Source organism: Adiantum capillus-veneris, chromosome 14 (genome assembly GCF_014529385.1).
Source record: "Adiantum capillus-veneris isolate H3 chromosome 14, ASM1452938v2, whole genome shotgun sequence".
NCBI lineage: Eukaryota > Viridiplantae > Streptophyta > Polypodiopsida > Polypodiales > Pteridaceae > Adiantum > Adiantum capillus-veneris.
In genome coordinates, this window is record NC_140944.1 from 103,284,740 (window position 1) to 103,309,024 (window position 24,285).

General features: G+C 40.9%; 2 protein-coding genes across 2 annotated transcripts; one reads left to right on the forward strand and one right to left on the reverse strand.

The window, feature by feature from the left end:
* Positions 1 to 139: 139 nt before the first annotated feature.
* LOC147442865 (uncharacterized) lies at positions 140 to 8,961 on the forward strand. Its single transcript, XM_086528875.1, has 6 exons — positions 140 to 666; positions 915 to 1,003; positions 1,098 to 1,352; positions 1,445 to 1,569; positions 2,171 to 2,578; positions 3,331 to 8,961. Exons 1-6 carry the CDS (start codon positions 640 to 642, stop codon positions 3,375 to 3,377), a joined length of 951 nt encoding a protein of 316 aa, XP_086385001.1. The 5' UTR covers positions 140 to 639; the 3' UTR covers positions 3,378 to 8,961.
* Positions 8,962 to 10,013: 1,052 nt separating this feature from the next.
* Positions 10,014 to 12,135, reverse strand: LOC147442866 (uncharacterized). The gene is made up of 5 exons (XM_086529727.1): positions 11,682 to 12,135; positions 10,706 to 10,756; positions 10,544 to 10,629; positions 10,405 to 10,476; positions 10,014 to 10,323 (listed from the first exon to the last, which is right to left on the reverse strand). Exons 1-5 carry the CDS (start codon positions 11,962 to 11,964, stop codon positions 10,216 to 10,218), a joined length of 600 nt encoding a protein of 199 aa, XP_086385853.1. The 5' UTR covers positions 11,965 to 12,135; the 3' UTR covers positions 10,014 to 10,215.
* Positions 12,136 to 24,285: the final 12,150 nt, after the last annotated feature.

A 24,285-nucleotide genomic window follows, 5' to 3' on the forward strand; every position in this document is an offset into this window, starting at 1 on the left:
GTGTTTGACTTGTTATGAAAGGGTGATGCATGTTTTGGATAGGTGCCCACTTAAAAAAGGGATGCGTGTAAACACCCTAAATTTAGAGTCCCCTATTTGGTTCTAAAATCTGCGATTTCCAAATTCCACTCGCTTCAGGATCTGGTTTTGAACTCAGAGCGGGAAGAGACTAGGCCTACCGTGGGGGCGATCGTGGATGTCACTCTCACGAGCTTTGGTGTGCAATATACCATGGAAGAAGTTTAGAGAGTTGCAGGTAGGGCCGTACTACAGGGGCTACCATCTGCAGGGCAAGAGAAACCAAGAGACTGTGCTACAGTAGCACGTACAGGCCGAGGTGCCATTCAAGAGGGAGTGCCACCCAGAGAACAATCAGGGGGCCAGGGGAGACGCTCTCTGGCCAAAGGTGGAGAGCGAGCTGTGTCCCGGAGCTTGAGGGCTATTCAGGAGCAGAGCAAGAAGGCCGAAGCTGAGAAGAGAACAGAGTGAGGGTCAAATGCTCAGACCAGGAGAGGGGAGAGTGCTGCAAGGCGGCAGGCTTCAAGGGGGTTTGTGAAGACTTGTAATCAGCGAACTCCATAAGGAGAAGGGGGCGTGCTACAAGTGCAATCTACCGTGGGCGACAACTTGCAAATAGCAATGCACTCTGTAGACCACAAGGCTCAAGTAACTACTCTCTCTCTCTCTCTCTCTCTCTCTCTCTCTCTCTCTCTCTCTGTGAGCGACATCGACACGGGTTTCTTGATTCTCTTGATTGTAGGGTTTATTTCTCTCTCCTTCTCTCTCTCTCTCTCTCTCTCTCTCTGTGTGTGTGTGTGTGTGTGTGTGTGTGTGTGTGTGTGAGCGACATCCACACAGGTTTCTTGATTCTCTTGATTGTAGGGTTTATTGACAGATTTTTCTGTCTTACATAGGGTATTACTGCTCAAACTACTTGCAATGTTTGCGGTTTTTGTGGTCACAAGCTTGCAACTGGTATTTCACAAGTCAAACTCTATCACAAGTAAGCTTACCTTCCATGTATTTTCATGTTACATAGATCTTTTGTTGAGTGTTTGTTTCATGATTGCTAAGAGATTTTCTTGAGTGTTCAATAGGATGGGACAACCAGATGTAGAGACTATGATAGCATTGATTTTTGGTTATAGCTGGCATGGGTGCACGACGGAAGTTTTTGAGATCTTCCAAGAAATGCTAGCCAAAGGTCTGGAGCCAGATGACTTTGTTTTGTCTAGCCTCTTGAAAGCTTGTTCAGGTGGCTTATTGTTTTTTCAGGGTATGCTTGTCCATTGTCTTGTAGTAGAGATGGGCTTTAATGAGGATGCCATCGTCGAAAGCTCTCTTGTTGACATGTATGTGAAATGCAGCGATATTTTAGATGCTTACAATGTGTTTAGCACTATGCCAGGAACAAAGCTATTGATATGGAACTCCTTGACAGCAGGGCTTGCATTGCAGGGGGGGCAAGGTTTAGTGTTGAGTTATGTCTAGGATATGCAGAGACAAGGTTTGAAGTCGGGCAAGCTGGGGTTTTCTTGCTTGCATTCTACTTGCAGCAGATTGGGTTTGGTGGGTGATGGCTGCACCCTTTTTCAATGGATGCAGAAGAGGCATGGTGTTACCCCAACAATAGAGAATTTCACCTGTATAGCAGACCTACTGAGCCGAGCAGGGCTAGTAACTCGACCAGAAGATTTGCTTCAAAGCATGCCGACTCCCTCAGACATTGTTGGGTGGTCGACTGTGTTGAGTCATTTTAGGACATTTTGATATGCAAGGGACGCTTCGCACTCTTCTTCCGGCTTACATTCCAGTTTAATGCACCAGACATGTTTAAGTGATTCAACAAAGTCTTGAACCTTCAAGTTTCCATAAGCAATGGAAACTTGGCGGACATGATACACGCACCACATTTCAAGAGAGCGGGCTCCGGTGAGCATCAGCCCGCATTTCATTCGAGTTTCTTTGCTTGGCGAGTGATTATACACATGTTCCTACTCATTAGCCGGTGCTAGCTAAGATGGAATCACTGGACACCGGGCAACGGGGCAGCAGATGATCAATATTCATATATCAACCAACAAGGCAGTGGGGCGAAGAGTCAGTCTACAATGCGGGGATTGTAGTCAAGCGGCTTCAGTTGGCTGATTGCTTGGACTGAGTTTATGAGGTGGATACCTCCTCGTCACAGAAGTTGAGAATGCACAAACAGGTGCAAAAGGCAGCCAAATCTGTGCCAAGTTTTGGGAGGTGGTATGCACTGAGCATGACATTGATCCCACGGGGTCATACAACGGCGACGCTGATGTGCAGCTGGAGAGAGTGAATGTGTACTACAACAAGGCAAGCTGTGGGTGCTACGTGCATTGCATCGTGCTCATGGATCTGGAGCCAGGCACTATGGATAGTGTTCGAACGGGTCCCTATGGGCAGACCTTCCGCCTTGATAACTTTGTCTTTGGCCAGTCTGGAGCTGGCAACAACTGGGCCAAGGGTCACTACACTGAAGGCATGGAGCTCATTGATTCTGTCCTTGACGTTGTCCTCAAAGAGGTTGAAAAATGCAATTGCCTTCAAGGTGAGTGCCTTTAAGATCTCATTATATCGGTACTTATTCTATTTTATTCTGTGAAATGTTGTTTTGTCATTCCTTCTTTGCCATTTCTTCGATGTTATAGTTCCATTTATGTCTGGTATAATGATTTTGTTGTTAGTTTCTTTTATATTTGACAATGTAGCTAGCCTGTGCAATCATCTTGTTTGAAAAAAATGTTCAAATATGTCCTCAGTGAGGGCTTGAAAACAATGTTCAGATATGTCCTCAGTGAAGGTTGTCAGATTTCTTTATGTGAAATTTTCACTGCTGCTGTTCTAGTATTCGTAGTATTCCTAGATATTGGCTTTAGATCTATGCTCACCACTCCTAGCTAGTGCTGGATTCCAAATTTGTTTCAAGTTAGCAAGGCTTTTCCACAAACTCTTTCTTCAATTAATGTTGATCTGTAAACTGTATATTGTTTCTATGCTTGAGATGTTTGTCTATACACTATGATGCAAGCTTTTGTAGTGGCAGAAGCTTCAATGTCTTTAGCATTGTGTCATTAATCCTACCAAACTGGTTGATGGTGTCTTGCATACATGGAACAACGATTTTTTCTTTTTGTTATAGCTACATCTCATAAAAAGCTAGCTTTTCTCTACTAATCAGTTAAATCTATGACTGCTTGCTTTGAGGCCTTTGTTTTGTAGTTTTGAGCTCTCCATCTTGCAGCGAGTTCACGTTCTCTGTGGCTTCCTTGGGCCTCATCTTATTAAGATTCCTCTTTTCAGACTTCTTTGGCAAGGATGATGATGATGTGAGGAGGCGTTTGTACTGACGCTCACGATGGGACTCCAGCACCTTGCAAGCAAAGCGACTGCCAAAAGCAGGGTGAGTTCTCAGTTCACTTTAGTGACTCATTTTTGCATGTTCAGTGCCCTTAGGATTTAGCTATGGAATTCGAGTCCTGACCTTCTAATCAGTGACGCTTAGTCTTGACGCCCCGACCTACGGAGCTGGCGTCCGAGTCCCGACTTCTTTCACTGCAGTTGCCAACACTGTTGACTCCCTAAGCCTCTTGTTGCCTGTCTGATGCACTAAATCGTCCTTTAGATCATAGTTTGAAGAATCTTACACTAAATCTTGTCAAATTTGTTCAAGGCAAGCTCAAAATCTTGCAAGTTAGTGATACTCACAATTTTGGGTGGTAGTGTTGTATTAACTCAATAAAGAATGCACTTAATCTCAAACTCGATGTGTGACATCATAGCAGTAAAGATTTTAAGATCGTTAGTTTCTTTTACATGTAGTTACAAATTCTATAGTCTCAATTTCCCACATGGTCATATGGCTTGACCGGGTGTGTTATCTTGAGCTATACTTTCTTGCAAAGACACGTCTAGTATACCTTGGGTCTATGTGTCACACATACACAATGTTTCTATTTTGTATAAAATTACAAATATAGTCTCAATTTTTCACATGGTCATATGGTTTGACCGGTGTGCCATCTTGAGCTATCGATGTTTACCTTCAGTTCCTCTAGCTATCCATATGGCTTGACATGTCTAGCATACCTTGGGTCTATGTGTCACACATACACAATGTCTTTAATTTCTATATAATTACAAATTTATTCTCAATTTTTCACATGGGCATATGGCTTGATCGGGTATGCCATCTTGAGCTATCGATTTTTACCTTTAGTTCTTATAGCTATCCATATGGCGTGACCTAGTCTCTTGAGCTATCCATTCTTAAATGTGTAGTTGTGACTCATTTTACAATACAAAAAGCTTCAAGCTCTTCAGGAGAGAGTTTGTTTTTGCCTTTCTAAACTCCCTTGTCCTTGGACCGATTGTTGTTGTTATTGGAAGTGCCTTGGGAAGAATTTTGAGTATTGGTTTTCCCCTTTGCATCATGTTTTGTCTTTGTTTTTCATGGGCTCGATATTCTGTATAGCCCCTTGATGGAAATTGATGCGTGAATCAACAATATGTGATGGATTAATTTGGGGATAGAACCAGGCCGTTGAGAGTTGATGTATTCAGCCATCTCTTCAGGTAGTCCCGCAGAGAATTGCTACTTTTTGCTTGTCAAAGTCTATCTTTTGAAATACAGTAACCTTGAGATGTAAATCCCAAAACTTGTCTGTACACTTGTGGATAGACTCATAAGAGAGAACCTTCCAGCTGCACCATTTAGTAAGCATTTTTTCCTTTGTATCGCTTGTAAGGAATTTCTTCATGATGGAAACTCGTAGAGTTTTCCATGTCTTTGGGACTTGGCCATTTCCACGAAGGCTAGCCCACCATTGACGAGCTGATTTTTGGAAGTGCATAGCTACATGGCATAGCTTGGAGGACTCCGCTCGTCTCCAAAGGCCACATCAAGCTAGATGAAGGCCAACACTTTGTCCGTAATACCAAAGGTGCCATCATAGGTGAGAAAAGAGATAATCTTTCCTCCCTCTTTGAACTTTTTTAGCTTTTGTGACCTTCTCCATGTAGGATACGATTTACGATGTCCTCCCCTCTTGTATTCTCTAGTAGCATAGCCATAGCTTTTGTTGAAACAGGATGAAGATGAAGAAGAAGGAGAAGAGGGTGACCTATTTTTAGCCCTTTTCTTCCTTTGTTTCCTCTCGTCCATTTGGGAATGATGAGGAGAAGGACTATGTGTTGATCTTTTCCTCTTGGGAGGAGTGAGCTATCGTCTAGACCGCCGTCTTCATGGAGTCACATCTTTAAAGGAACTTAAAGTTTCAATGCTTTCTTTCTCTTTGGATTCCTCCTCTTGTATGGGAGAGAATCTTCTTTTGAGGGTCTCTTCAAGAGGCCTCCTAAGCTCTCTCTCCTCTTCCAGAGGAAGCGAAATTCCATAAGCACGAAGTTGTTGAGTAACTTTGGCTTGCAAATCTGGGTTGCCTATAGCTTGGTGCAACCTAGTAACGTGATAATGACATGGGGCATCATCATTAGCACCTTCATGTGCAAAATCAAAGCTATCAATGTTCATTCTACTCTCTTGGTTATTGTCATCCATGTTAACAAAATTCATGTAATTACTTAGTGTATGCTTTGGCAATTCAAAACCTTAGTTGCTACTCCTCTTAGCCTTCAAAAATTGGCTCTTCAGTATCTACACCCACAGCTCGAAGTGGTTAATTATAGAGAGTTGTGGAGTAGGTCTAACATAGCAGAGCTGCCAAGAGCTAGCTCCTTTTGGACTTCTTATGGCTCAATAATGGTAAAGCAATAGCCAAGTCTAAAAAGACTCCATTATTAAGTCCAAAGCTCCCATATCCCACATAGTGGGCTCACCAAAACCGATAATAGATCCCCGTTCCACTTACATGATATAATTAACAACATCAACAATTTATAGGCTACTTAAGGACCTCTCTTCTAAAGCAAGAAACGAGAAACCAAATGCTTTGATACCAATGTAATGTAATTGGTCTATTAACTTGAGAGTAGCGGAAATTAATGAGAGTACTTCTGAGAAATTACTTTGTGAGCATAGTGGGTGAACATAATTGAAGATAGCAACATAAACATAGCAATTGGTTAACTTGGCATGAACAATACTTTTGCAAGAGAGAGAATTTAGAGAACATGACAACATTTGAGACCAAATTTATTTGGAGCCGGTCCCCCCTCCAATAGGCATTTGTATTATGATTTCTTCGATTAAGAGAGACTTGTTACAATACAATCTTTCTGTTCCTTGTGACCTAGGTGAAGCAATGAATATGGAAATCTTCATGCATCACAAGCATAACATAAACTTTGTGGAAAGATTTAACTATCCTAAGCCTCAGTCCCAAGACCTCAAACACCTTCGAAGGTGGAGAGAGCTAGCAGGGATTGAGGGTAGGGAAGAGGAAGAAGAACCGTTTTCATAGGAGAAAGAATTAGCTCCTCACTTATCATAACTCTTCTTGCTAGCATACATAATAGCATAGTAATGAAGATGGAGAAGATGGAAAGATTAAGCATTGAAGCATGGCTCTTGGTTGGATTTGCACTCCATAGCCAAGAGTGTTGGTGTAGGCTCTCAACCTCTACTTGCTTGGAGAAGGAGAGGAAGCTCTTGCACTTTGCATAATGAACAATGACAGTGTGTGTGGGAGAGTATACCCCTCAAGAAAACCCCTAGCTTTCTTTGGTCGACCCCCCCTTGTAGCTCATGCTTGAATCTCATTGTCCACCCGTCCAGGCCTAGCCAGTCACAAGTAGGAGGCATTACAATCAAGAAGACTAGCCTTCGGAAAACTGTCCTCCTTTCCCCTTTGAGAGAGAGGACTTGATAAATGGAAAGAGAATTAATTAAATCTTCTAAATTATCATTGGACCCCTTGGGTGGCTAACCAATAGGCTTCAAGCACACCATGAGGGCAACATGAGGAGGAACTTGACAAGTGTCCCTTTTGCTTTCTTTGTACCATGCATGTATTGTGTGAGTGTGTGGGTGTTCTCTCTCATCCCCCATCTTGTAGGGATCGCCCCCTCCTTGGAGGAATTGAAACTTGACTTTTTGACACCTCAAGTCCCTCCAGATTAGGCCCAGTTCCCACCATAAGCTTGGCCCTTAAGCACTTCAAGCTTGGGCTGGGGCCTCACCTCAAGTACAACCCTAGCATCTCAAGCATGTCAAGCACCTCAAGCATCTCAATCATCAAGAACCTCAAGCATCTCAAGCACCTCAGTCATCAAGCATCTCAAGCGCCTTAGACATCAAGCACCTCAAGCACCTTAAGCTTGGGCCGGGTTCCCACCTCAAGCTCAAACCTAGCTTAACTAAGGTCAAAGGACTTTTACACTAACTATTGGAGGTATTCAATGAAGCTAACCCTAAGGTCTTATGCTCCCATGGTTAGACTTGATCTTTGATAGACCATCTCTCATTTGGGCCCCTTTACCATTGGCCACGTGTTGAGATAGATCTATAAGCACATGTCTATATCTTAACCCTTGTTCCCGTTTATTCTCCCACATTAAATGATCAGTTTAATATGAGAAAATCATTTGTCTTTGTTAGATATTAGATTTTATGACAACAATACTATTTGAAACCTCTTTCTTGAGGTGCATCACAGTTATACGTGCAGCTCATAAGACTCAAAGCCTCCTTTGTAGCAAACCAGCGGATCCCTTCAACACTCTTGATCACAAGCGAGGTTTCCTTTTAGCCTGCTAAACCCCAGAAACTGCATCAGCACCATGGTCGATGCTCTCTTCTTGAACCTCTCAATTGTTGTCAGCTTGGTCCACGCCTTCTTGCCCCATTCAGCAAAGCCTCTTTTTCTTGTTGGCTGCTGGGCATTGCAATGGTCATTCTCATGTTCATGCATACTTTTTATTCTATCGTGAAGAGGTATAGACGCATCTATAGTCGAAGCTGTTTTTCTAGCCACACCATGGAGAAGAAGTCATGGTCAACTTATGCGCCAATCTCAGATCCTCTACCTAGTCTCCACTTAGTTCCCACCGTGCCTATTGACCTCGCACAAGCTGACCAGTAGATGGAACGCGAGGTCATGATAGTAGAAGGCTCCCTTGGCCATTTACTTCTGGATGAGGGGAGATCCAACCTCAACACAACGAAAATGATCAAGCCTCGAGGAGTCTTTCCTATGATTCCTCCAGCAAAGGATTTGCTAGTTATCCTTTGCTAGTTGGTTGGAGAGCTAGGATTTCCACCTATGTTTTGCTACCCTTTATACTAGTGAACTGCAGAAGGCCGTCCTATCAAGCTCAAGAGCGACCACCTTCAACAAAGTTCACCTGAATTGAAAGTTGTAGTGCCTGCCCTCTTTGCAATTTTCTCTAAGTTCACAGTTTTCTTTCGGCAAATGGAGTTGTTGCAACGTTGTTGTGGAGGTGCCGTTTGACAACAATCACATTTACAAGCTACAAATCACACAACCTTTGGTCTTTTTGTTTGTACCTGCACTTAGCTTTAAGTTTCTTAGCAAGTTTCTGTGTTGAATGAAGAAACACCACATCAATGCTCTTTTGGAGAAGGATGTATGGCAGCACAAAGATTACATCCTTGTCATTATGACACGGTGTAGCCCCTCCTCGCGTAGCCATTTGTATTGGGATAGTGACCTAGTACATTGCCTATGTCGGGATGTTGTCTTTGTCGAGTCAAGTCCTCTCAGTCCCCTAGCCCCTAATCCGTTGTATGATCACTCCCCCCAAATGAGGCGTCGGAGTTGATCTCTCTTGTCAAGTCCATTCTCATTCCAAATTTGTAGAAACTATGTCCATGTTTTTTCTCCCTAAGGGGGGAGGAGTGGTGTGTGGTCATGTAGCCCGAGTCCGGCCACCTAGTGTGGGGATGAGGAGGTTGTGTTCTTGGCATGTAACCTTTCTAGTACTCAATATAAGGAGTTGCATCATTGGAGGAAGGCACGCTCAGTTTGGTTCATTCTCTTTAATAAAATTATTGTACGTTACAATATCATGGCAACAAATTCCACAGTATTAACATATTTTTTGGCATAAAAATTCATCAAAATCATCATTCCTACTCAATCTTGTAAACACGTCAATCTCTTAACTGTATCAAATGTGCAAAATTGCATAAATGACTTTCAATTTTGTTTTTCTCACCTTGTCCACAAAACTGCACAAGTCCATGGCCTTTGATCTCTAACCACTAATAAAAAGCAATTGAAGCAAGTGTGCATATCCTCCATGAGTAGTCTAAAACCTGACTTGGAACATATTTTGGTGTTTGTTTGTGTTGGAGGGGAATGAATCCCAATGCTATGAATTAATAAATAATTTGTTGGTGTGATTTACGTGAATGTCAAAGACAATTGATAACATGTGGTCAATTAATGGCATTGTGAGAAAGTGGAAAAGTAAATTTTGTATGCATAGAACCTTTCCCATAAGGGGGAGAACCCAGAGTTTCAAGAGACATTGGGCATTGGTGCATTGTACATAAAGGAAAGACCTAACCTGGAGCAAGGGATAGGAAAAACCTAACATAGAGCATAAGGAGCAATTGATTCTAATGATAGATAAAGGCTATAGTTGTTTTCTTTGTGTGCATGCCCGCCTTCTCTACCAATGTAGTTTAACCAAGTTGGGTTTAATCTCCCTCCCATACTTAATTTCATTCCATAAACAGAGAAATGAACACTCTGTGTAACTATTGAACTTGATGGTCTGGCCATTTATGATGCACAATGGAGACTTGAGTGCTTCAAGAATTGATCACTACATTGTTATGTAACATGAAATAGAAAATGATTCGTTGTATGCATGTGTGTTGACGAGAGAGAGAGAGAGAGAGAGAGAGAGAGAGAGAGAGGAAGAAGAAGAATCATCGAAGTTTTACAAATCCTGGGAGAGCTCAAAGCATTTTTTGAAAAGTCTTAAGCTCAATAATTGTTTTTCATCAAGAAGGAATTGGGATAAACAATATACCACACTTGCATGTGAGAGACAATCGATAGAATGCACTGACAAGCATGTCATTCTAATGGGTCGCAAGCTGATGACAATGTTTTGCCCATATGCATGCAAAACCATTGTTGCTCACTTGTCCAATGGGAAGAAAATCTTGTGAAAAACAATCATAGTACCAATTAAAATTACACCTATTGTTGCTCATTGAGGATTGAATTCGAGCCTCCTTTGATGATGAATGCTCTTTTAAGACTTAAGCAGCACATGACAAATCCGCCCAACAAAATAGACAGTTTTTAGCTCCACTAGCATGATTTTAATGCCCGTATTTTTGGAACTCCCATTCGTTATTATCTGATCATACCAAAAAAGAAGCCATAAGAATTGCAAACATGAGAGATTTGCCATGAAGGTAGACAAGGCTTCAATACTCACCGAGTGGGCACACGTGCCGCGTTTTTCACCATCTACCGATACAATGAAAATGGAAAGCATGATTGCATACTCCTGCAGTATATAAGAGGAGAAAGCAGAGCAATTAGTAAGCTCAACAAGCAAGACTTCTAGAAGAGACTTTGTAGGAGGCAAGACAAGTCCCACCCCATGCAGTTGTACACTCTCCATTGGCCAGTCTGGTTTCATTTGCTTGGCACTCGATACCTATCAATCAAAAAGGTTGTGAGACGAGCTATCTACAATGTACAAAGCCCTTTACAAAGAGTATAGTGGTACTTACATAGATCCATGATGTGGTTCCGACATATGGCACACGTATCCATTACAATGTCTGTAAAATAAACACCAAAGGTCGAAGTTAAGGTCATAATAGTGATGCTTTGCATGAGTCTTTCTATTACATAGGACAAATCGAAACAGACAGCAAAAAGAATTTTCTAGGTTTAAAGTTTCAAACAATGTCTCTTGTCGACACCTACAACATGTAATGTCACCCTAAGAGTGTACTTCACTTGGTTGAGCCTCCGTGATGTAACCCAAGGTTGAGAGTTTGAGGTTGATGGACAGTGTTCGGGAAAAATCATTTTCACAAACATACAAAGATCCATCCAAGACAAATTTGAATCGGTAATTTTACAATACTAACTAGTATTTTTGCAAAATTACAGTATCTTTTTAAGCGGAATTTTCTCCTTCTTGCCCTCTCCTCAGCCGACTACTTTGATTTTGCAACCGGCTCAAGGCTAAGTTGAGGCACACTTTTCCTGAACATTGTTGATGGACTGCATGTCATGGATGCTACAACTTCTGTAATGGGACAACTATTCTGAGAATATGGCGCCCTGTGTGGTATACCAATACACAGATATGTATAACATTCTCCATATTACCTTTCCCATGTTGATGGTGAAAAAATAAATTGTAGTATTGCTCTCTCCTCCGTTCAGCACTATCAAGCACGAGGTAGTAAATGAAGCTAAAGTGGTCGGATCAACGGAGGAGAAGTCCGGGCACAAAACTAAAGGCGTGTGCAGACGTAAGATGTTGAAAAGCAAACAAAGACATAAATATGAACCAACTTTATAATAAATTGAGCTCGTCGCGCTTTCAACAAACCGGAAGCTTGATGAGCTGACGACGGAGGCGCATATACGTGCGAGTGAAGGGTTCAAAGGTTGGGCCGTTGACTAATTGCAGCGGTACTGTGTGTGTGAGAGAGAGAGAGAGAGAGAGAGAGAGAGAGAGAGACGACGTACCCCAAGCCCAGAGGGCGACAGCCTCCCACTTCTTGATCTCGAAGGGCTTGATGGAGTTGGGGGGACATTTGGAGCATCTACCGGAAGCCTCGCTTGCCATCTCGCTCTCTCTTTCTTTCGAGCAGCTGCCGGAAGCCTCGCTCGCCCTCTCTCTCTCTCTCTCTCTCTCTGGGCGTCTGTGTTTTGACACGTCTACATTATTAGGGCTTTTGAAGATGTTGCAGGCCATATCCCGACCTCTCACCATTGCCTGTCGTGAATTCCTTCTTTTTGCAATTTCCATGGCCGTAAGAACTGCGCAATAATAACGATTTTCATTTTAAGGTTTACGCCAAAATCTGTACTATTTTACTGGGAATTGAATTAAAATACCACCCAGGTCCAATGAACTGGGAAGCAATGGTCGTATAGCTGTGCAATTTCACATGGTCGAGGCTCTCTCTTAATCCCAACCTACTCCATTTGCACATTCAGCTTGAGAGTCACCCCATGATCCAAGGCAGCCTCTTCAGCCTTTGACACCCCATTCAAGGCAACCTTGACAAAAGCACAAGGTGGGGAAAGAGAAAGGCGAGATCACCTTCACAAGAAGTTTTGGAGAAATTCTCACAATAATTCCCACACTGTGACTTACCTCAACATCATGAGCTTCTCTAATTAGCACTAGTTCCGTAATCGGACACTCAAATGTCCTGAGACACTAAAGTGTCCCGTTTTTCTAGCAACTTGTCATACTTATTTGGTGAATCTAGAAAACAAATCATAGGTCACGTTCATATCTTAGGTCAACTATGAGGTGAAGAACATAACCAAATTTTACTTTTACCAAAATTAGTACCAGATTAAGATTATACTGATAAATTTTGAGATGAAAAAATAATAAAAATTTAGTGTAGTTTTATTAAAATTTTCATAAATTCAATATAACTTCCCATCAAAATAAGATTTTGCATAAATTTCAAGGTGTATGGATAGGAAAAGACTTATTATAGTAAGAAATGGAGCTTGATAACTTAGTTATGGGATTAGCTTTTTGTTATAATCAAAAGACCAAAATCTTGAAAATGCTGACAAAGAGAAAAATTTTGGTCTTCCAACGCCTCTTTCATTAGCATAATGAAGTTATGGAACAAAACCTAAGGTGTATAATGTATCTATTGGTCAATACCCATTAACTAAGCATTTTGCTAGAGTTCAAACTCATAGGCATCTTGTAATTAAGCTCATTTTAAGAAAATTGTAGTGCGTAATTTCTTGCAAAAAAAACATTGCTATGAAAAACTAATGAAAATGTGTATATAAATCTCTTAATTGTGTCCATATGAGGTATTTGTATACAAATAAGTGAGATGAATGAAAAAATTCTAAAAGTGGACTTTATTTTAAGGTTTATCTTTGATAAATTAAAATTAAAAATCATAATAACAACATGCGCAATTTTTTGGATATGCCATAAATCACCAAATGTGGCTTGCATAACCATGAAAAATTATCACCTTATGTAATGGAGTCATAGATCTAGTATATATGCATCATAAAACATTGTAAATTTAGATGAACTAAATGTTTTTTGTGATCGTTAATTGAATTTGTGAGTGTTGCATATTTGACCCACATGAATTTCTTTATTTAATTCTAGTCACAAATGATTTTTTTCTCACATGACAATTGCAAAAATATCAAACACACATGTAAGTAGTTACCACGGATTATTGCATGCACCCTGTTCATTTTTTTCTTAGGCTAGAGTACGAGTTTTAATGAAACAATCAATGCTGTTTTTTGTAGGTTCTTTTCATGAGTGTAGTTACTATTGAGGTTATGATCAAAGGTGAGGGATTATAATTTCTGTGAGTACTTTGAATAACATTTTATAAGTTTGCAAAAGCATTTCTTCATATGTGTTCTAGATTTTATATACCATTTTATTTAAATTCGCAAAAAAAGGACACTAAAGTGTCCTTCAAACTAGTGCTAAGGGAGACATTGTATACCTAGCTAAGTACGATTGGGGGCAAGGGAGCCGGCCTGGTGGGGGGGCAAAGCTTAGGTTATCAAAGGATAAAACACCTACGGCAAACGATTCAACTGAAACTCCTAGATAAGAATGTCATCTAGTGAAACTCCTAGATAAGGATGTCAAGTAGTCTAAGAAAATAGAAACATCATGGGAATTGTTCCACACAAAGGGCGTAACAGAGACTTCCTAATGCTAGAACAATATTCAAAAGGAATCCTTGTGTATATCTACAATTCTTTATGAAAATTTGATGGTACCTTGAGCATAAGTCTTGTCATAAAAACTAGTATCTAATTCTCCCAAATGATTTTCTCATGTTAAACTGGTCATTTAATATGGGGAGGTACCAGGGGAATAAAAGCTAGAATATTGGTAAGGCTGCTAGATCAATCTCAACAGGGATCCAAAAGAGGGAAAATAGGGATCCAAAGGGGGACATTTTGCAAAAGAGCAATGTGCATCAATGGAGCTTAAAAGACCTAAGGTTTAGCTTTATTAAGACTTCATAGGCTAGGATTCCAAAATTTTAATTAAAAAGTCAAAATGGTCAGGAAAATTGGATGGTGGTGGGAAGACTCAAAAGTCTTCCCACCTCCCTATCAAGGAGGGGGCGAGCCCTAAGAGTAGGGGAGGAGAGGCAAACACACACACCCACACACACACACACACACACACACACACACACACACACACACACACACTCCAAATCATTCCCCAAAGGGAATATTGGACACATGGTAGGCTCCTAGGCCAGTTGCCCCCAATCTTCCCTCACTTCCTATTGGATGGACATAGAGGTAGACCAATGAGAATTAGGCTAGAGTAAAATTAGCGTAATTAATTTTATAATTCTTGATAAAAGAACCAATAGAAATTAATCTCCCCAGAAGACTATTGGATAGTCTAACAAGGGTCAAATGAGCATCAAACAGCCCAATGGCTTGCTTGATTCCTATTGGCCAAAAGACTAAAAGGTCCAATGAGAGTTTAATAAATTATTTGAATTACCTATAGCTCTCACAAAAGGGAAAAGAGGGACACATGTCACAAGGCTATCAATTATGCTTCTAATTTGTGACTAGCTAAGCTCTGCAGGGGCCAATGGGAAGCTAGGAAGAATAATTGGCAAGAGGGGTGGACCAAGAAGAGAGAGAGGGATGAATTTTTTTCTAACACAATGATACACACACACACACACACACACACACACACACACACAATTCATGTGTGCAAGAAGAACTCCATCTCATTCTCCAAGAATTGAGAAGTTGAGGCCTACACAAACAACTCTTGGCTATGGAATGAAAATCCAACCAAGAGCCAAACTTCAATGGCATGCTCATCTCCTCTACCATGCTAAATACTAAGCTAAGCTATGCTATTATAGACTGATTATGTGAGGAGAATACTTCCTTCTTGTAAGATACATCTTGTTCCTCTCAATCATCCTCATTCCCTACTACCTCTCACCATTTTTGAAGGTGTGTGAGGCCTTGGGACTGAGGCTAGGGACACTAGGTGAGTTTTTCAAGCATAATTGGGTGCATGAAGCTTCCATCTTCATTGCATCAACAAGTTTTGTCAAGGAGCACAACATTTGTATTGTACAAAAGTCTCCTTTGATGATGGGAGAAGCTATAATACAAAGCCTTTATGGAGGGGGAACCATCGGCTCCATGTAAATCCGGTCCTTAATTGTTGTCAATTGTTCTATTTCTCTGTCTTTTTTTGAATATTGTCTATGCCAAACTAGGTAGATGTAAATTGCTACTTCTCAAATTAAGTACTCTCTCTATGCTCATTAGGAACTTATTCTTAATGCAATGCTCACTATTTTATCATTTTCCGCTACACACAAGTTACTTGTGCATTAAATGTTACATTGGTATCAGAGCTATTGGTTTCTCTTTTCTTGCTCAAGAAGAGAGGTCCTCAAGCTTGCTACAAATGGTTGGTGTTATTAATTGCAAAAGAGTAAGTAGAGTAGGGATTTTTCATCCTTGAAGCACGCCTGCTTTATGCAGTTAATGGGGATACCATCGAGAGCTATGGTCTTAATAATGGAGTCCTATGAGGTTTTCCTATGGCTTAACCATTATTGAGCTAATTAAAAGCTTGACATGAACTGGTGTTGTCTTGGCTCTGTTGAACCCTCTCTTCTATTCCTTGCAATCAATAAGTTTCAATTCACGGGTATAAATACTTGAGTGCTTATCTTTGAAGGTAAAGAGAAGTCAAAACTAGGGCTTGAAGTGCCAAAGTAAAAGTAAAAATTTACACCTAAAAGTTTCTAGTATGGATGACAAGGGAAAAGAGATTGAAATGAATGTTGGTAGCTTTGATTTTTTTGGTAGCCCCTATGCTTCTAAAATATCATGTTTCTATGCTTTAACAAGCCCTGGGCAATCCAAGGTGAAGTGCTATAGCAATTGGGCACCCATGCTATTCTCCAAACTCCCCACCAAGAAGAGAGAGTACCTAGGAAAGCTCCTGGTGAGACTTCCAAAGGAGGACTCTCTCTGATAAGGGAAGAAGAGGAGGATTTGTACCAAGGGCTCAAAAATTTACTACTCGATGAGGCATATCCCTCCCAAATGAGAACACAAGTTTTAACGGTAGAGCCCCCACCAAAAGAATGAGAAAGAAGAGAGTCTCCTGCCACCTCGACGAAGATGGCTCCACGAAGACGGAGGGAAAAACACTCTCCAACACCTCTTGAAATGGACAATACCATCACATATATTGTAAGGACATGGGTCCTATGGGCAAGGCCACTAGCATGGCCGGATAGTGTGTACACTAGGGGGAGGCTATAAGATAGCACGGTTGGATGGAGATTAGCACACGCATTACCACCACCCTTTCATTGGTATCCGAGCTATTTTTGGGAGAGGCGAAAAGCGGGTTGCATGTGCATGCGACGTGCTGATTCTCTCCCACGTTCCACAGATAGCGACGTCTCCGATGTGCAGCAAAAGAAGACAGACACAGTTTCCTGTGCGAAGCGCGCATGGATAGATAGCGACAGCCAACCGCCTACGCCCTCCACAACGTACGACTAAGGCGGGCGATCAAGGAAAACTCAACCGGCAACTCGACTCTAAAGGCTTTCGTTGGCGCCGTTGGTTGCGCACATAGGAAGGCACGCTTAACCCTTGCATGAAGGAGGGTTGAACCCACCCCGTGAGGGTAAGAGGACAACACTTTTTATCAAGCTATTAACCCTTGTTGTGTATAACAAGGAAAGATAGCATACTTGTGTTGAAAGGAAAGCTAGAAGGAAAGGGAAAGCTTCAAACTTCAAGGAAGTTATTTCACCCTTCCTTTTCACTTCTCGGAGGAAGGAAAGTTTTCCTCCAAAAATTCTTTTTTCCTCAAGGAGGTAGCTTCAAAGTGAGTAGAAGCCTTCACAAAAACGATGAGTTTTTGTGAAGAGGCAACAAAGGTGTTCTTACGACGAACGACACGTGAAGTGCTACAATTCCCGCAAGGCGAGGTTCACATGCAACGCAAATCGCGGAGCATACAAAACACAAATACTTCAATTTCACAAGGTACAAGTTGATGTTTTTTCTCTCTTTACATTAGTGTGTGTTTACCATGGCCAGTGAGGATATCCCTCCTACGCACACTTTTGATTTTGAGCACGTAGCTCAAAATCAGGGCACCACGGGTGCTACTGACACTAATATGCATGATGGTGATGATCTAAGAGATCATGGGCTTGTAGATATGGATTATTTCAAGACTTTGAAACATTGCCAAAGCATACTTGAAAGCAACCTCTCTGCACTCAATGCAAATATTACCAATCTTACGGAGTTACTTGTGAAATTTATGAATTCACATACGACTCAAGGAGCCACAAGTGGCACGGTTCAAAAGAACCAAGCTCGCACGACTCAAGGAGTCCAAGAGACAAGTGTTGCAAAAGATGCAGAAGGTAGGAATGTATTAATTAAGAATATCACCATTCCTGAGTTTCACGGGGAAGAGCGTGATTGCAACAAGGATGCGGTCAATACATTCTTATACAAATGGAGTGATATTCATAGATTGAGACACACCCTATATATAAAGATGGCTATGGAAACAAGTATATCTCTTAAAGGAAAGGCCTATAAGTGGTGGATGACATTTCCAATAGATGCTCGTCCTCCTTCTTGGGCTGTGTTTCAAGCTTCTTTCTCCAAAGAGTTTTTGGACTCCAATGAAGAAGATAAGAATTTGTTAGCATGGGATGCATGCCGCATGTCTGGCCTCTCTCTCACACAGTACCTTTTGAAGTATGGGAAAATCATATTAAAACTAGAAGTCCTAGAAGAATTTCAAAAGAGACGGGGTTTTAATAGGAGTCTTGACAAAGACTATCATCTTCATGTCAAGACCCAACATCCAAAAACTTTGGAAGAAGCCATCAGTCATGCCCAAAGATATGATGATCACCAAGAGAGGAAAGGAAATGTTTCCTACTCTAATAATACTTTTGCTAAGAGCAATGTGGCTAAGAGCCAATGGCGAGGTAGATCTCCCACACGTTCCAAGAGGAATAAGAGACAATATACCTCTCCACGCCCACAAGAGGCTAAAAAGCCTAAGAAATCATGAGATACTCCATGTGGGTCTCTCAGCACTGCTGATTTTGAGCGTGCAAAGAAACAAAATTTGGTTATTTAGATGTCTTTCGGACCAACCTAACAAGAAATATTGTCCTCTTTTGCAAGGAAAAGAAAAGACCATGCACACGGTGCAACGCCTTACATTAGATTCATCTTCTAAATGTGGTGTTTTAGATGTCTTTTGGACCAACCTAACAAGAAATATTGTCCTCTTTTTCAAGGCAAAGAAAAGACCATGCACACGGTGCAACGCCTCACATTAAATTCATCTCCTAAATATTTTGGTGTAGAGGTTCTTCATATGGAAGAAAAGCACAAGTGTTGTGTGCCTGCTTCAATGTGGCAACCCACCTTTGGCCCCCATGATTTGATTTGCATGCATGGCACTATTAACGGACAACGTGTTCATATTTTAGTGGATGGTGGTGGAACTCATAACTTCTTGAACTATAAGCTAGTCAAGAAATTGAAGCTTACACAGACTCCCTGCTCTCACAAGTATGTGGTGGAGCAGATGTCTGGGAATGAAAAAGAAGTATGGGACACGGTAGTTCAAGGGGTTGAGCTTATTGTTCAAGATCATATGATGACCCTTGACTTCCAAGTTATGAGCATGGACCATGCTGATGTAGTTTTAGGACGGGAGTGGCTGCATGGTTTAGGAAACACATTGCACACTAGTTATGAACACAACTCCTTATCCTTTATTGACAATGGTAAACATGTGCTTTTGCTTGGTGAGAAAAATATACCATCTGCACCTCATCCGAGCTTTCTATTTTGTAGAAAGCAGATTTAATAGATGAAGTCTTTTTGTGTTACTGCTTGTCTCCAAGTCTTGTGAATTCTCAAGAGCAAAGTGCGATGAATTCTAGTAATGGTATGCAAAGTGCAATGAATTATAATGGTATGCAAAGTGCAATGAATTCTACTGAGAAACAAAGTGGTAAAAAATCTAACAAGCAAAGTGCTCTCAATTTTAATTCTATAGAGCAACGTGCAACTATTGTAAAACAAACATTATAGGAATTACAAGATTCTCCATCCCATCATAACTCTAGTTTACTTTCTCCTTTTGCACAGAAAAAGCTAACTCGCTTACTCATGGAGTATAGTGATGTGTTCTCAAGTGATTTACCACCGGGTTTACCCCCTACACGGGGTTTACCCCCTACACGTGATGTGCAACATGGCATAGATGTCTTGCCAAGCACTAAACCGGTGAGTAAACCACCTTATTGTATGAGTGCTAAAGAATACAAGGAGGTTGAGGGTCAGTTCGCTGACTACCTCGCTCATGGTTTCATTAGAGGTAGCACTTCGCCTTGGGCATCATCAATTCTATTGGTAAAAAAGAAAGATGGTACTATGCCCATGTGGGTAGATTATCCCGGATTAAATGCGATAACCATCAAGAACAAGTATCCTCAGCCTTGAGTGGAAAGTTGTTTGATCAACTCCACGGGGCAAGATACTATACAAAGATAGATCTTCGTTCAGGATACCACTAGGTGCTTATCCTACTACAAAATATCTCCAAACCTGCCTTTAGAACACGGTTCGAGCATTTTGAATTTTTGGTTATTCCTTTTGGTCTAACCAATGCTCTAGATACATTTATGAAACTCATGGATAGTGTCTTACATTCCTACCTTGGAAAATTTGTTGTGGTTTTCCTTGATGACATTCTCATTTAAAGTAAGATTGAAGATGAACACATAGAGCACTGACGATCAGTGTTTGAACAGCTACGAGCTCACGTGTTGTATGCTAAGCAAAGCAAGTGTGATTCCTTTAAAATAGAGATACATTACCTCGGTCATGTGATCTCTTATTTTGGCATCAAAATGGACACTGACAAGGTCGCTCCCATTCTTCGATGGCCACATCCCAACATGGTTGAGGAGCTTCAAATATTTTTAGGCATGGCTGGATCTTATTGATAGTATATCCGTGATTATGCCAAAATTCTTGTTCTGATGACGGATCAATTTAAAGCAGAAGGTAAGACCTTTTCTTGGGAAGAAGCCCAAAAATGTTGTTTCGAACAGCTCAAGGTAGCTATAGCCATGACTCCCATCCTAGCAATCATCGACCCACTTAAGCCGTTTGTGGTAGAGACTGATGTTAGTGATAAAGCAATTGGTGTGGTACTTCTCCAGGAGAGAAGACCTATAGCCTTTGAAAGTAAAAAGCTAGATAGAGCTCATCAGAACTATTCTGTCTATGAGAGAGAGCTCTATGCCATAATTCACGCTTTACGAAAGTGGCAACACTACCAAGTTTGAAGTAGTTTTTGACCATGAGAGTATCAAATAGTTTACTACTCAAACCGACTTGAAGGGCCATAAAGCTAGATGGGCCAAAATCCTTCAAAATTATGATTGTAAGCTACGATATCGCAAGGGGCGTTATAATGTAGTAGGGATGCACTAAGTCGGATGTGTCAGATTAATTCACTTGCTTTCACGGAAATAAAGAGTGGATTTTTAGAGTCATTAAGTGGCAAGTCACGCACAAGATCAATCATATGCTAAAGTGTGGAGTGCAGTTTTAAAAAGAGATCCCTCACACTCACATGTCTCTGAACAGCCAAATCAACATGTGTCTGCACGTGCAAATAAAAGCTCCAACACACAGAGATCCACCCCTACTTAGGAAGATCTTAAGCGATGGAAGAATTTTTGCATTGATGATGGCTAATTACTCCACAAAGGTAGAGTATGTGTGCCAAATGGACTTAGACACTAGGTGCCAAATCTTATTTGAGTGTCACGATAGTCCAAGTGTTGGTCATCCAGGTATTCGTAAAACATATGCCTTTAGTTCTGACGGCCATTTTATTGGTCGGGCTTACATCATGATGTTCAAGAGTACGTACTAAACTGCCAACAGAATCAAGTTAATAAGGCAGAGCACCTCAAGGTAGGTGGCCTTTTACATCCTTTAGAGATTCCACAAGGTAAGTGGGAGAGTATCTTTATGGATTTTGTAGTAGGACTACCTACTACAAATCGTGGCCATGATGCCATTTGGGTAATTGTAGACCGTCTCACAAAGATGGCTCGATTCATTCCCACTAAGACTACGGTTAAGACACCGGAATTAGCACGGCTATTTTTAGAGCATATATATACACTCTACAGTCTTCCAGCTAGTATCATTAATGACAGAGATCGAAAGTTTGATAATCACTTCTGGAGAGCTGTGTTCCAAAAGTTGAAAACTAAACTTAATCTAAGTACGACTAATCATCCAAAAAAAGATAGTCAAACAGAAAGAGTTAATCAAGTGCTAGAGGATATGCTACGAGCATACGTTAGCAAGAAGCAAACCAATTGGGAAGACTACTTACCTATATTGGAATTTGCTTATAATAGTTCAAAGCATGTAATATAGGGTTTAGTCTATGCTTTTGTATGGTATTTCAACTTAGATCACCCATTACGGCGGGGTTGGCTAAGGAAAATATACAACAAGCAAAGGATTTTCTCCAAGACCATTTTGAATGCTTCGAGTTGCTCAACAGAATGTTAAGCAAGCTCAAGATCGATATAAGAAGTACGCAGATGAGCATCATCGTCTTGCTACTTTTGAAAAAGGAGACAAGGTTTTTTCTCAAAGTTTTGGAGCATTCAGAAAGTCTAAAATTGATAAAATTGCACCACGCTATTGTGGACCATTTACCATTCTCAAACGTATAGGTCAAGTGGCCTATAAGTTAGCTCTCCTAGAGCACTCACGAGTTCATCTTGTTTTTCATGTTAGCCATTTATAAAAACAGCTAGGACAAAATGATAATGGCATTGAAACAGGTGTGTTAGTTGACCTTATTGAACCGCCAAGCATTCCTCATGAGCCCAAAAAGATTTTGTATTCTCATGAGCTTCGCACCAGACATCATGTCAGATGACAGGTGTTGGTAAAATGGCTAGATAGACCTGAAGAAGGTTCTACATGGGAGAATGTCTCCGCACTTAAGAACCATTTTCTCACATTTTCTTTTTGAGGACGAAAACAATTCTCCAAGGGGGGGTTAATGTAAGGACATGGGTCCTATGGGCAAGGCCACCCACACGGCCGGCCAATGTGTACACTAGGGGGAGGCTATAAGATAGCATTGTTGGGTGGAGACTAGCACACACATTACCACCACCCTTTCATATACTCCTCTTTACCATAATTCAAAGAGGGAAGAGAGAAAAGAAGAGAAGAAAAAGGTCACCCTCTTCTCCATCTTCTTCGTCCTATTCCTCTTCTAAAGAAAGTGATAGTGCAGCTCTCGAAACATCCAAAAGAAGAGGCCATAGGAAATCCTATGCTGCCTAGAAAAGGTCGTCCAAGCTCAAAATTTTCAAAGAGGGAGGAAAGAAAATTTATTTCCTTACCTGCAATGGCACTTTTGGTGCTACAAACAAAGTCTTGGCCTTTATCCAACAATTCGATGCAGAGTTTGGAGATGAGGGTTCACGGAGTCCTCTAAGCTACGTCACGTAGCTATGCGTTTTCAAAAGTCTGTCAGAAAATGGTGGTCCAGCCTACAAGCAAACGGTGAAGCTCCACAAACATGGAAAGCTTCAAGAGCTTCCATCATTAAGAAGTTTTTGGCTACTGATGCCAAAGACAAAGTACTCACCGAATGGAAAATCTTGAAGCTCTCTCCCTACAAATCTATTCACTAATATGTAGGAAAGTTTCGGGATTTACATCTCAAAGACACTATCTACAAAAAGATGGATTTTGGAGAGCAAAAAAAACATTTTTGTGCGGGTTTATCTGAGGATATGGCGGAGTATGTTAACTCCAAAAGGCCACACACCATATCTACGGTCATACATCATACCATGGTGGCTTCAAGAATCAACTTCCAACAAGGGGCTAAGAGAAATCTTAAGCCCATGGAAAACAAGGACTGTAACGAGCCTAGTGGGAAGAACAACGTCCAAAAGTCTCCAAAGGCAATGTCAACAACAACAAAGCTAAGGAGAAGGGAGTTTATAAAGGCAAAAATAAACTCTCTCCTGAAGAGCTAGAGCGTTATTGAAAAGATAATGGTTGTTTCAAGTGTGGGGAGCAAGTGCATGCCTATCGTGCTTGCCCCCACAAGAATACACGTAATGAGCCTCCTAGAGCTACCTTGGTCAAAATTCAAGAAGAGGATCATCATCACAAAGGATATCCTAATGTTTTATCAAAAGAAGATATAACCAATGAAAATAAATTAGAGTTCTCCAAGTTCCTCAAGGGATTCCAAGATGTTTTTATTGATGACATCCCTTGTGAGCTACCTCCCAAATGAGTGGATGAGGACCATGCCATTTAACTTCTTCCAGAAAGCTCACCACCTATAATAAACCTCCTTATCAAGTTTCCCAAGCTCAACAATAGGAGATTATGCGGCAAGTGCATGAGTTGGTTGAGAAAGGCATGGTTAGGCCTAGATCATCTCCATTTTGTTCACCAGTGTTATTAGTGCAAAAGAAAGATGGTACATATCGTATGTGTGTTGACTATAGAGCACTAAATAGGATCACTATCAAGAATAGGTTTCCCGTTCCAAGGGTAAAATACCTATTTAATAAGCTATAGGGGTTGTCAACCTACTTCAATAGGGTTGACCTAAAAAGTGGCTACCATCAAATAAGGATAGTTGATCAAGACATTGTAAAGACCGCATTTCGCACTACGTTTGGTCTTTATCAGTACATTGTCATGTCTTTTGGCTTGACCAATGCATCAACCACATTTAATTGCCTGATGTAGAAGCTATCCTGGACTCACCGAACGAGTGTTCTTTGATAATAAAATCTTCTACTTTGATTCATTAGACGAACAAGCAGCACCTCTAGGTAATATTTTAAGTTTTACAAGAAGAGAAAAAACTTTATATTAATCGAAAGAAAATTGAATTTTTCTTACAAGAGATTCAACATTTAGGCCACATTATCTCTCAAGATGACATCCA

Coding starts and splice junctions, on each gene's coding strand:
- LOC147442865 (XM_086528875.1), top strand. CDS start 640: ATGCACTCTGTAGACCACAAGGCTCAA. Junction 1,353..1,444: donor GAAAGCTCTCTTGTTGACAT/GTATGTGAAATG, acceptor CCTTGACAGCAG/GGCTTGCATTGCAGGGGGGG. Junction 1,570..2,170: donor CTTGCAGCAGATTGGGTTTG/GTGGGTGATGGC, acceptor TGAGTTTATGAG/GTGGATACCTCCTCGTCACA.
- LOC147442866 (XM_086529727.1), bottom strand. CDS start 11,964: ATGGAAATTGCAAAAAGAAGGAATTCACGACAGGCAATGGTGAGAGGT. Junction 10,477..10,543: donor CTTGTCTTGCCTCCTACAAA/GTCTCTTCTAGA, acceptor TATATACTGCAG/GAGTATGCAATCATGCTTTC. Junction 10,324..10,404: donor GCGGCACGTGTGCCCACTCG/GTGAGTATTGAA, acceptor TGGTATGATCAG/ATAATAACGAATGGGAGTTC.